Source organism: Octopus sinensis, linkage group LG5, assembly GCF_006345805.1.
Source record: "Octopus sinensis linkage group LG5, ASM634580v1, whole genome shotgun sequence".
NCBI classification, from domain to species: Eukaryota; Metazoa; Mollusca; class Cephalopoda; order Octopoda; family Octopodidae; genus Octopus; species Octopus sinensis.
In genome coordinates this window covers 89,315,831-89,327,045 of record NC_043001.1, presented here as the reverse complement: position 1 = coordinate 89,327,045, position 11,215 = coordinate 89,315,831, and the positions used below count along the sequence as shown (strand labels likewise).

At 33.2% G+C, this 11,215-nt stretch overlaps 1 protein-coding gene across 4 annotated transcripts in view; it reads left to right on the top strand.

Moving 5' to 3' along the window:
• LOC115212409 overlaps positions 1–11,215 on the top strand; it is an 86,300-nt gene that overhangs the window by 56,090 nt on the left and 18,995 nt on the right. For 2 of the 4 annotated variants that reach the window (XM_029781307.2, XM_029781306.2), the window contains exons 4-6: positions 2,814–3,013; positions 7,733–7,864; positions 9,913–10,068. In XM_029781307.2, coding sequence (XP_029637167.1) covers positions 2,814–3,013; positions 7,733–7,864; positions 9,913–10,068 — 488 coding nt within the window. The remainder of the gene's footprint in view (positions 1–2,813; positions 3,014–7,732; positions 7,865–9,912; positions 10,069–11,215) is intronic. The other 2 variants (XM_029781310.2, XM_029781309.2) reach the window with 1 other exon arrangement.

Genomic DNA, 11,215 nt, shown 5'->3' with positions numbered 1-11,215 from the left:
GCCTGACTAATGCTCCCAACTGTGGTCACCGCATAGTGTCAAACTAACCACAGAGCTTGAGACAATCCAAAACATTTCACCAAGAGGATTTCCACCATGAAAGAAAGAACTATTGGGAGAGGCTTAGGGAACTCAATTTGTACTCCTTGGAACGAGAGAGAGAGATATGCAGTGATATACATATGGAAAATCCTGGAGGGACTAGCACCAAATTTTGGATGAGAGCTGTTCCATCCCCCGTACAGACGTCACTGTGTGGTGCCAAAGGTCCCGTCTTCCACATCCAGGGTAAGGAGCAGATACTGTAATAGCCTGGGGTTCAGGCCCTCAGCTGTTCAACAAACTGCCAAGAAAACTAAGAGATCTACATGATGCGGATGTGGACTTTTCAAAAAACATCTAGACAAGCTGCTTTCCGGGATCCCCGATGAACCCCTGCAAGGTACGAAGGTACCTAAGGGCAGCACTACAAACTCTCTCTTAGATCAGTGGCCAACCACGGCAAACTGGACTTAGAGAGGGTAGCAACAAGGGCGGTGCCCCAGCATGGCCTCAGCCGATGGCTGAAACAAGTAAAAGAGTAAAGAGTAGAGTATGTATATATATATATGTATATATATATACTAGCGTTATCGCCCGGCGTTGCTCAGGTTTGTAAGGGAAATACTATAAAGCATTTTAGAGAGTTATAGCTAAAAAATAGCATAAAATGGAAAAAAAAATGATGGTAAATTTTTTTTGAGAGTTAAAAAAGGTGGAGTTGCGCCCCCTAGAACGGTCTGTGGTTTGGGTTTCTGATTCTCGACCCCATGTCGAATTTATCGATTTTTTCAGAACTGGGGAACTTTTCAAAATTTTCGCTGCGTTTGTTTTTGAATTATGACATTGGGCTATGTGGTTTCAAGTTTCATCAGAATCGGTTGAAAGCCGTGGTCAGAGTGAGGGTACGAGAAAACGACACACAGAAAACGCACAGACAAACTGCCGTTTATATAGAGAGAGATGTATGTATATATATATGTATATATATGTATGTATATATATATGTATATATATATATGTATATATGTATATATATATATATATATGTATATATATATATGTATGTATATATATCTGTTATATAATGTATGATAGATATATGTATATATTTATATGTATGTATATATATATATGTATGTATATATATATATGTAGTATTAATATATAGTATGTATATATATATATATGTATATATATAAATGTTTATATATAATATATGTATATATATATTATATGTTTATATATATGTATATATATAAAGTTTATATATATATATATATGTTATATATATATATGTTTATATATATATGTTTATATATATATGTATAGATATATAAATGTTTTTATATATATATATGTATATATATTAAATGTTTATATATATATATATATATATGTTTATATATATATAAATGTTTATATATATATGTATTATATATAAAGGTTTTATATATATATGTATATATTATAAATGTTTATATATATATGTTATATATATATAAATGTTTATATATATATTTATATATATATAAATGTTTATATATATAAATGTTTATATATATATAAATGTATATATATATAAATGTTATATATATATATGTATATATATATATAAATGTTTATATATATATGTATAATATATATAAATGTTTATATATATATATGTATATATATATATATAAATGTGATATATATATTGTATATATATATAAATGTGTATTAATATGTATATATATATAAATGTTTATATATTATATGGTATATATATATATAAATGTGTAGATATATAAATGTATATATATTTATATATATAAATGTGTATATATATATAAATGTATATATATTATATATATTATGTGTATATATATATAAATGTATATATATTTATATATATATATATGTATTATATATAAATGTGTATATATATATAAATTATATATATTTATATATATATATGTGTATATATATATAAATGTATATATATTTATATATATGTATATATATATAAATGTGTATATATATATAAATGTGTATATATATATAAATGTATATATATATATAAATGTATATATATATATATGTATATATATAATGTGTATATATATATTAAAATGTATATATATATATATATATATATATATATATATATATATATATGGGAAGGTTTACGAAAATAAACAAAAGACGAAGGCAGGTGGTGTACAAACAAACAAATGTATCAGTATGGCGCTCAAGAATAGAAATAGAACAAGTCTTTTACGTTTCGAGCCTACGCTCTTTGCCAGAAAGATACACAGAAAAGAAACAAGGAAAGAAAAAAATGCGTGTAGGAACTAATGATCCATCATGGCGTTCTGACTTCATACATACACACACATGAATACACATGACAGACTTCTTTCAGTTTCCATCTAGTAAATACACTCACAAGGTTTTGGTCATCCTGAGGCTAAAGTAGATGTCACTTGCCCAAGGTGCCATGAAGTGGGACTGAACCCAGAACCACATAGTTGAGAAGAAGTAAGCTTCTTACACACAGCCACAGCTGTGTCTGTTAAGAATATAGTTGGTAAGTCAAGATATATGGTTGAGCAGTTAAAATAAGTTTGTAATTAAATTCATCAAATGTAGATCATAAAAATTTGCTTCTCTTCTGGAGCATATTGTACATTTTTATGTAATCTTGTTAATGTGTTTCTTCTGGTTCCTTTTTATTTATATTTATTTATCAACTGAATTTTGAAATATTTCTCAACTTTTTGCACTTCCAGTTTATTATATCTGAATACCAGTTCCAGTAAAAATGAGCCGTGTGAAAATGCTTACCTAGAATTTGACCCATTACCACACAAGAGATTCTGTGGGAATGGAGCAAACACTTACATATCTCAAAGGGACCACGTGATTGTACGATATGTTATTAATGGTACTTGGCGACCAGGATATGGCTTTGTATTGGAGTATATCACAGGTATGGTATATTTTTGTCTTTCTATTTGCCTTTCTATAACATCAAATTGGTACACCTTTATCCTTTATACTGGCGTATACACCATGGAGTCAAAAGAGTCTGATACACCTTTTCTTTTACAAGAGTAAAATTGAATTCAATACTCAATTGGTTATTTTGTCTATTGGAACAGATCAAATAACTAAGCCAACTTCAGCATGATCTAACCCATTAGCACTTAAAGTAGCTATATCCTGCTCAAATGTTCTATTTGTTTTATGTTCTCACCAGCTAGATCCAGTTTTCCACACCTACACTACAATGTCATTCTAAAAATAAACTATTACATTATCGAAGTATTGAAGGTCTGCGATAATGCATGACTAATTCTAAACAATGTGAATAAATGATATTACATTTGACTGAGAAATCTTAATACCAAAGGGTTAAACTGAATAATGTAGGAAGATGAAATTATATAATATAATTGCAATTATATGAGGTCTGATCAATAAGTATCCAAACTGTTGCCATAGTAATGAAGCTAAAGCATGCAGAGTGAAGCTGCTTGGCACTGATTGACCTTAAACTCTGCTGTGCATGTGCACTAAGTTTTAACATTCTAGTTTACTTCTGTTTACAGCAGTTCTTGGAAGGAAGGTGTGTAGTGTGTGATTGCTGCATTGACCATGACAGAAAGTTGTCATGGTGATACCTGCTCAGAGGCCTATGTAAAGTTGCAGAAAGTGTATGGTGAGGAGTGTATGAGTCACACATAAGTGTATGAGTGGTTCATACATTTTCAAGATGGCCGAAAAAATGTCAATATTGATGAATGTTCTGGGAGACCCACAACCAGCAGAACTGAGAAAAACAATGCAAATGTGCATGCTGCTATGAGGGGAAAATCGTTGAATCACTACCTGTGAGTTATCAGAGGATGTGCAGATTAGTTACAGTTCAGTTCAGTCTATTATCATTGAAGATTTGAATATGAGATGCATGTCTACCAAGTTTGTGCCAAAACTGCTTTCAGCTTACCAAAAAGACACTTGGGTTTCAGCTGCACAAGATCTTTTTGATTGTGTCAAGAACAATGAAAACATTTTGAAAACTATGTGTAGGGCACTGAGCAGGTATTGCCAAGCTTTTGGCAAAATTTGATGCAGATTCTCTGCTCAACTTTCTCTGTCATGGTCAATATAACAATCACACACTACACACCTTCCTTCCAAGCTGTAAACAGTGGAAGTGAACTAGAATGTTAAAACTTAGTGCGCATGCACAACAGCGTTCAAGGTCAATCTGTGCCAAGCGGTTTCACTCTGCGTGCTTCAGCTTCATTACTATGGCAACAATCTGGATACTTATTGATCATACCACCTATAATATTTGCAATTGTGTGCAAATTAACCATGCAAGTTCAATCATGAACAATACAATGGCTGGGCATAATTTCACAGAAGATTGTAAATGACCAACATTGCTTCTGTGATAGTGATTCTCATTTACAACTGGTGCATGATGCTAAGACAAGGAGACAGGAACATGATCACACAAAGAAGACTAAGTCCTATCAATTTCTGTCTACCAAATCCTCTCACAAGGCTTAGGTTGGCCCTGGGCTATAGCAGAAGATATTTGCTCAAGTTTTTGCATAGTGGGACTGAACTCAGAGCCATGTAGTTGCCAAGTGTATTTGTTAACCACTGGGCCAAGCCTGTGCACAATTGAGGCACTTTAAGAAAGATATTAAGTATGTTGGGGAAACAAAGTTGCTTTAACCCCTTCGCTCCTAATGGGACTCATGTATCCCAAGAAAAGTTTTTTAATAGTAAAGTGAATTTTCTTCAATTAAAATGGCTTAGGATGGGACAAATCACGGTTATAGTGTAAGGAGTAGGATGGAAAAATAAAAAGAGTTCACTTGTCGAGAAGTGATTATCTTTTATAACAAATATATAGGTGGAGTAGATCACTCTGATCAAATGGTAACACTGTATGAACTGGATCAAAAAAGTAGAAAATGGTGGACTAAAGTATTCTTCAGATGTCCGATGACAGCTGTTTATAACAGCTATGTTATTTACTCTGAAGTTCACCATATGAAACCACCATTTATAAATTTCTTAGTAAATGTAGCTGAACGTTTGATTGAGACAGGAAGGTCGAATTTTCCACAAAAGAAAATTAGATCTTTCAGATGGCCTTCTAAGACTTCAAAGTTGATTTCCAATGTAGGTGATCATATGCCAGTAAAACAAGAGGGTAGCAGAAGATGTACAAGATGTGCTTCGAGGAACAACAAAAAGAGGACCCAACACATTTGTCAGAAATGCATCATTCCTTTATGCATTGATGGATGTTTTACAGTATATCACAGTGTTCTTGTAAATATTATTTGAGAAAAGGAATATATTCATCAGTTAGTATGATATAAGAGAAAAAAAAACATGAGGAAAGAAGTTTATTTATTATTTCATAAGTATTATTTGGAAGGGGTCATTATATATATTATTTTATAAGTGTTATTCGAAAAAATAATTGTAATTTATAATAAATATTCTATGAGAAAGCAATTATAGCTTCATTTTGCATTTGAAATAAACTGTAAGATTTATTTGATTTTTATTTCCGTAATTTTCTGAACTTGCTCAACATGCATGTGAAAAACTGTTAGGATAGTCCCAAGTATTTGTTCATTATAATACTATTTGGGACATTTTTATCCCATGTTCAAAAATCATATGTAGCAATTTCGTCAGGTATTTTGTCTGTCTTTATGTTCTGAGTTCATATTCCGCCGAAATTGACTTTGCCTTTCATCCTTTTGGGGTCGATAAATTAAGTACCAGTTGCATACTGGGGTCGACCTAATTGACTGGCCCTCTCCCCCAAAATTTCGGGCCCTGTGCCTAGATTAGAAAAGAATATTTAGTTATTGTTCCCTGGTGTGTTTTGAATGAGCAAACCTATGAGCCAAGATATTCAACCCATAGTCTGGACTACATTATGCTTGAAAACAAATGGGATAGTCATGGCTGGAATATCTTTGATCATAGCTCTTGTTGATCAGCTGATCTGGGACTTAACAATGATAATGGCCAGAACTAAGTGCTGGTCCTTAAAAGCCCTCAGAGAACTAGAAACCATTTCTATTTTGTTTGTTGTAAGAAAGAGCACATCATAATGTTTGTAGAATAATTTCGAACTTGTGCTCATGTAGTTAACAGGCCAGTATTTTTAATCTCAAAGCAATTGTACCTGTACTTAAAGGTAAAAAAAACAAAGAAAACAAAAAACAGCAACCTTAGCTGAAAGAAATTCAATGGCAATCTGTGTCAGCCAAAACATATGTTGTGAGGTTCTTGAGTTTAGCTGCTTGTCAGATGAATGGACTGTTCCAAAACATTAGTTGCTATATTTCCTGATTTCCTGCAGCAAATGACTCTATCAAAACTTACAAACATTGTATCTCCCATGCCTATCATTGATTCCCACTTTGTCTCTACTGTTCTTGAACCTCTTGTGCCTGCAGGAAACAGATGTTTGGCTTATACAACTTAATCTATGAGCAATCTGGAGCATTTTTTCCCTCAGTTTAACTCAAAACTTTATTGCATAGTGAGTTTCCAAATTGTCTTCACATCCTGATTGCATTCAGTAAACTAGTTAGCTGTTATAAGCAGTGTTTGATAGGGTGTGTTCAAAGTGCTGTTATTACTGTCTCTGGAATAAAAAATAAAAATATTAAAAAGCTGGCAGGTCAGCTTATTAGCTGCATAATAATGACATACTAAAATTATAGTAGTCTAGGACAGTTACTACCTCTCCCCAAAAAGTTCCAAACCTCTTAGAATACACCTTGTACATATGTATGTATATATGTACGTACATACGTATGTACATAAAACTTTCCAGAAGTTTATCATTTAAGTATATATGAGCACGTCTAGACATGCAACTATATGCATGAGAATACATACATAAAACAAAACACGCATCTTCACATATACATGTATTCATGCATGCACACGTGCACACACACACACCTTGCTGGTGCTGAAATTCTAAAACCAGCTCTTTCTCTATTGGCAAAAAATCTTGGAATACAAATGAATAATGACATACATACATATATAAATATCTATGTACATACATGTGTGTGTGTGTGTGTGTGTGTATATATAGACACACACACATGCATATACATATTCACAGAACAGAGAAGTCAGATCTCCTAAGATTTTCTGCAGAAGAGGTCCTAACTTTGAAATATTGAAATATTTATGTAGGAATGCATGTATATATACATGAATGTTTTTAATATTGTTTTAAGCCAAAACAATGCAAGTTGTAAGAAATAATACAAATCAATGGTTTGTACTTTTACCTTGTATTTCAGTATTTCTAGGTTAGGGTTAGGATCTCATCTGCAGGAAATCTTTGGAGAAATGGTGTGGAGAGCTGACTTCTCTGTTTTGTGTATATGTGTGTGTATACATTCATGTATCCACACACACACTGATACAGATTTATATAATTCAAGAAGGAAAAATATATTGAAAGCTAATTAAAAAAAAGAACAAATTAAAAACATAGAACCAATCTTGACTTTATTAGGGGCCATATTCTAACTTGTTGCTAGTGAGGACTATTCCCACACTTGTTCTTCCTATTTCATGCTACATTCCATTTTGTTGTCAGTGGTAGTTATCTTAACCTTTGATCTTATTTCAGGCCATGTTCCTGCACATCGACTGTGTGCCAGAGATGAATTCCGTTGCCAGAATGGGAAATGTATTTTAGGAAAATGGCGGTGTAACAACAAAGATGAATGTGGTGATGGTAGTGATGAAAAAGGTTGCCGAGGTAAGTAGTATGGCAACCTAAAGACTGTAATAAGTTACATTTAGATTAGACACTAGGTCACTCCACTTATAAAGGGGACTTGTATGGTATGTTCTTTAGGTTTCTATACCTGATTTACAGAATTTTTCTTAAATATTATTGCTTTAGAAATTCTTTATAATGGTGTCTTTTTTCAAGATATAACATAAAGACCCCTCTGTTGTAATGCTGCATTGTTGTTATAAGTCAATAGTTGTAACACTGAAGCTGTTACAGTTTCTTGTAACTCTGCATTGCTGTATTACAACATTCTTTTGAAACATTACAGCTGATAGTCCCCTGTACCATGAACATATTCCTATTATAGTTACCTGTTGTAGGACAACGCTCCTGTTACAGTCCCCATACACCAAGCTTACACTGCTGTTACTGTCCCTGTGCCAAGGTTACTCTCTCCTTTCAGTCACTTGTACCAGGAATATGTCCTACAACCACACCCCTGTTACAGTTCTTATGCCAAGATCACTCTTACTGTCACCCATACCAAGCCCATACTCCTGTTATTGTCACCTGTATCCAAAACACGAAGTATAATGAACCAAAGAAACACTCAGTAAAAAAATATATCCTATTCTCAATTCTGCTTTATTTAAACATTTTTATGTCAGTTTTTTTTATGTGTTTTCTATTTTTGCTTTCATATTATTTTCATTTTCTCCCTACTTTTATTTACTTCAGTTGTCTGTAATGTTTTCTCTGCAGATTTTATAGTTATCTTTGAAACCATGACTTGCTATGTTCCAAAAATCATTTAGTTGAAACAGGAAACTTTAGAAATCTAGATAAAATTTTTGGTTCTGTTTCCCTACGAATGTAGATCTGCTTGGGTTCATAATATGAATATCAATTATTTTTTAGGATTTCTTTATTAAACTAAATTCCTGCCTCTAATTCAATGAGCATGCACCAAGTAAAAAGAAGTAGGTGTTTCTTATATTTTTGGTTTGCATGTTGAAAATAACTTTAATACTTCATGGTAATTCACTGATGACTCAACTCACTAGATTTAGTTCAGCTCTGATTACCTGTTTACAGTATATTATTAATACACATTCTACCAACCCGCTGGAATTGAAAGTAGTTAAATTCAAAATTGTAAACTTTCAAATACTTCTATGAATATACAGACTAAGTAACCAATATTTTCCATGATTGACATTATGCTTTGTTTTTATTCTAAATTCTGGAGCTTCATGTTAAGAAGCCTTACTTTTATGAGCATAATCCCATTTAATCATGTCAACTTGTGTTGGCATAAATAAATAATGTTTGAAGCATGCTGCAACATCAAAAACGAACTCCATAAAGATTTAATTTTCTATATTGGCAGGCTTGGCAACATCTATAGAAGAGGACTTCTAAAAATTAGGACTTGATATATGTTGTCACATTATTCAAAATTATCAGAATATCTCTTTGAGTGAGTGACTGTTATTGTAGTGGAGACTCAATCAATACTTACTCTACTTTGGAAAATCTAGGTGAGAGATGTAGCTAATCAAATAGGCATTTTACTGGTATTCTAGCTAGGACTGGCCTATATTTTTGGTGCTTGAAATATGATATCCTTTCCAAAGACAACTTATTGAATTGGATTTAGCTATTATATTGCGTAAGTCAAGAGACTAAATAGATAAGTTCCTTTAATGGTTCATGCATATACCATTCTAAGGAAAAGCGAGTTGTTGATGAAAATTTAGCTGTCTACATAGAAGTTCTCTTACTGGTTCAAGCTTGACAGAAGTTCTTGCTCCTGTATTAGCTTGTCAGGTGACTGTCTGACATTTGCTCCTAATACCTTATTAGAAAGCTTTTGCAATAGCTGTTGCTTTAGTTAACACATCACATGATTAACATAAAAGCTCTCCATTGGCTACTGTAATTAACAGGTGAAGCAACTAAAGTAGAAGCATTCCTGTAGACACAACCTTGCTACAGCTTAGCTGAGTTGCTCCCATTAGCTACAAGTGTCACTTTATTGATTGTTAATTCTGCCTTCTGCCTTCTAGAGATAAACACCACCCCACCACGGATATTGCTGTGTAATCCCGAGTTAAGATGTCGATCTTGGAAAACCTTCAAAGTGATATGTCTTCATCGATCTCAAATATGCGATGGTGTTCATGATTGCGTAGACATGACTGATGAGAAAAACTGTGCCATGGGTATATTTTATTCTCCTCACTTTCTACTTTCTCTACTCCTCTGCCTCTCACTTTCTTCTTCACATACCCTTCCCTCTACAGTTATTTTGCATTTAAGTAGAAGGATTTGCACAGAGCCACAACTCACATTAATAGCAAGAGCTGAGTCATATCAGTAGCAAGGCTTGAGCTCATCAGTAGCAAGGGCTTGATAATATTGATAGCAAGAGCTAGATCATATTGATAGCAGGGGCTGGATCACATCAATAACATGGGTTGGGTCCTCTCAATAGCAGCGGCTGGGTCACATCATTAACATGGACTGGCCTGTGTCAATTGTTTCAGGCTTGACTTCTGGGAGAAATCTTTCAAAGCAGAACTAGGTTGCCTTTGGTCTTATATGGAAAGGCATGGATCCTTCTAATCTGACACAAATTCATTGGTTTCCTTCCTGGATCCCCAGGACCAATGTATCAACTGAACCCCACTTGCTTCTCATAGGCCCTGAAGCAGTTTGAGAGTAATAGTACTAGTCCACAAGAGGAAATTAGTCATGGTGATATATAGTATTCATAACAGAAGCCTTCCAGTCTTAACCCTTTATTACCAAATTTCTATTGAATTGTACTGTCTGTTTCAATTAATTTTGAAAATAATGAAAAATTTAGTAAAAGAACTTTCTCATTATAAAGCTGGTATCTAAAACAAATAAATTAACATGAAATTTTACTGGGAGGCTTTGTCTCATAGGACTAAGAACAGTCTCATGCAGTTGATGCTAAAAGGGTTAATAACTCACTTCACCGGACTATAAATCAATGGTTCCAAAATGGTAAAACAGTGGTGGACTGTAAAATAATTGTGTGTGTGCACATGCGCCATGGTTTTAGATTTAACTTAGAGCACAGGTTTGATTTCTTCATTGGGTTTTGGCCTAGTTCTATGCAGCTTTTGCAATCTTACTATCAGCTTCATGTCAATGTTTCAAATAAGATTGTGTTTAAAGTAGATGCCATGAAGCATAGGTTTTTTTTTTTTGTCAAACTGGCCTGTTGAATCACTTTTGCATTCTCACCTGGAGTCCAGCACCTCACTAGGAAGAAAAGCATTCCAACCTTCCTTTTCACTTTATCATCATCATCATCAGAGGCAGCAAGCTGGCAGAATT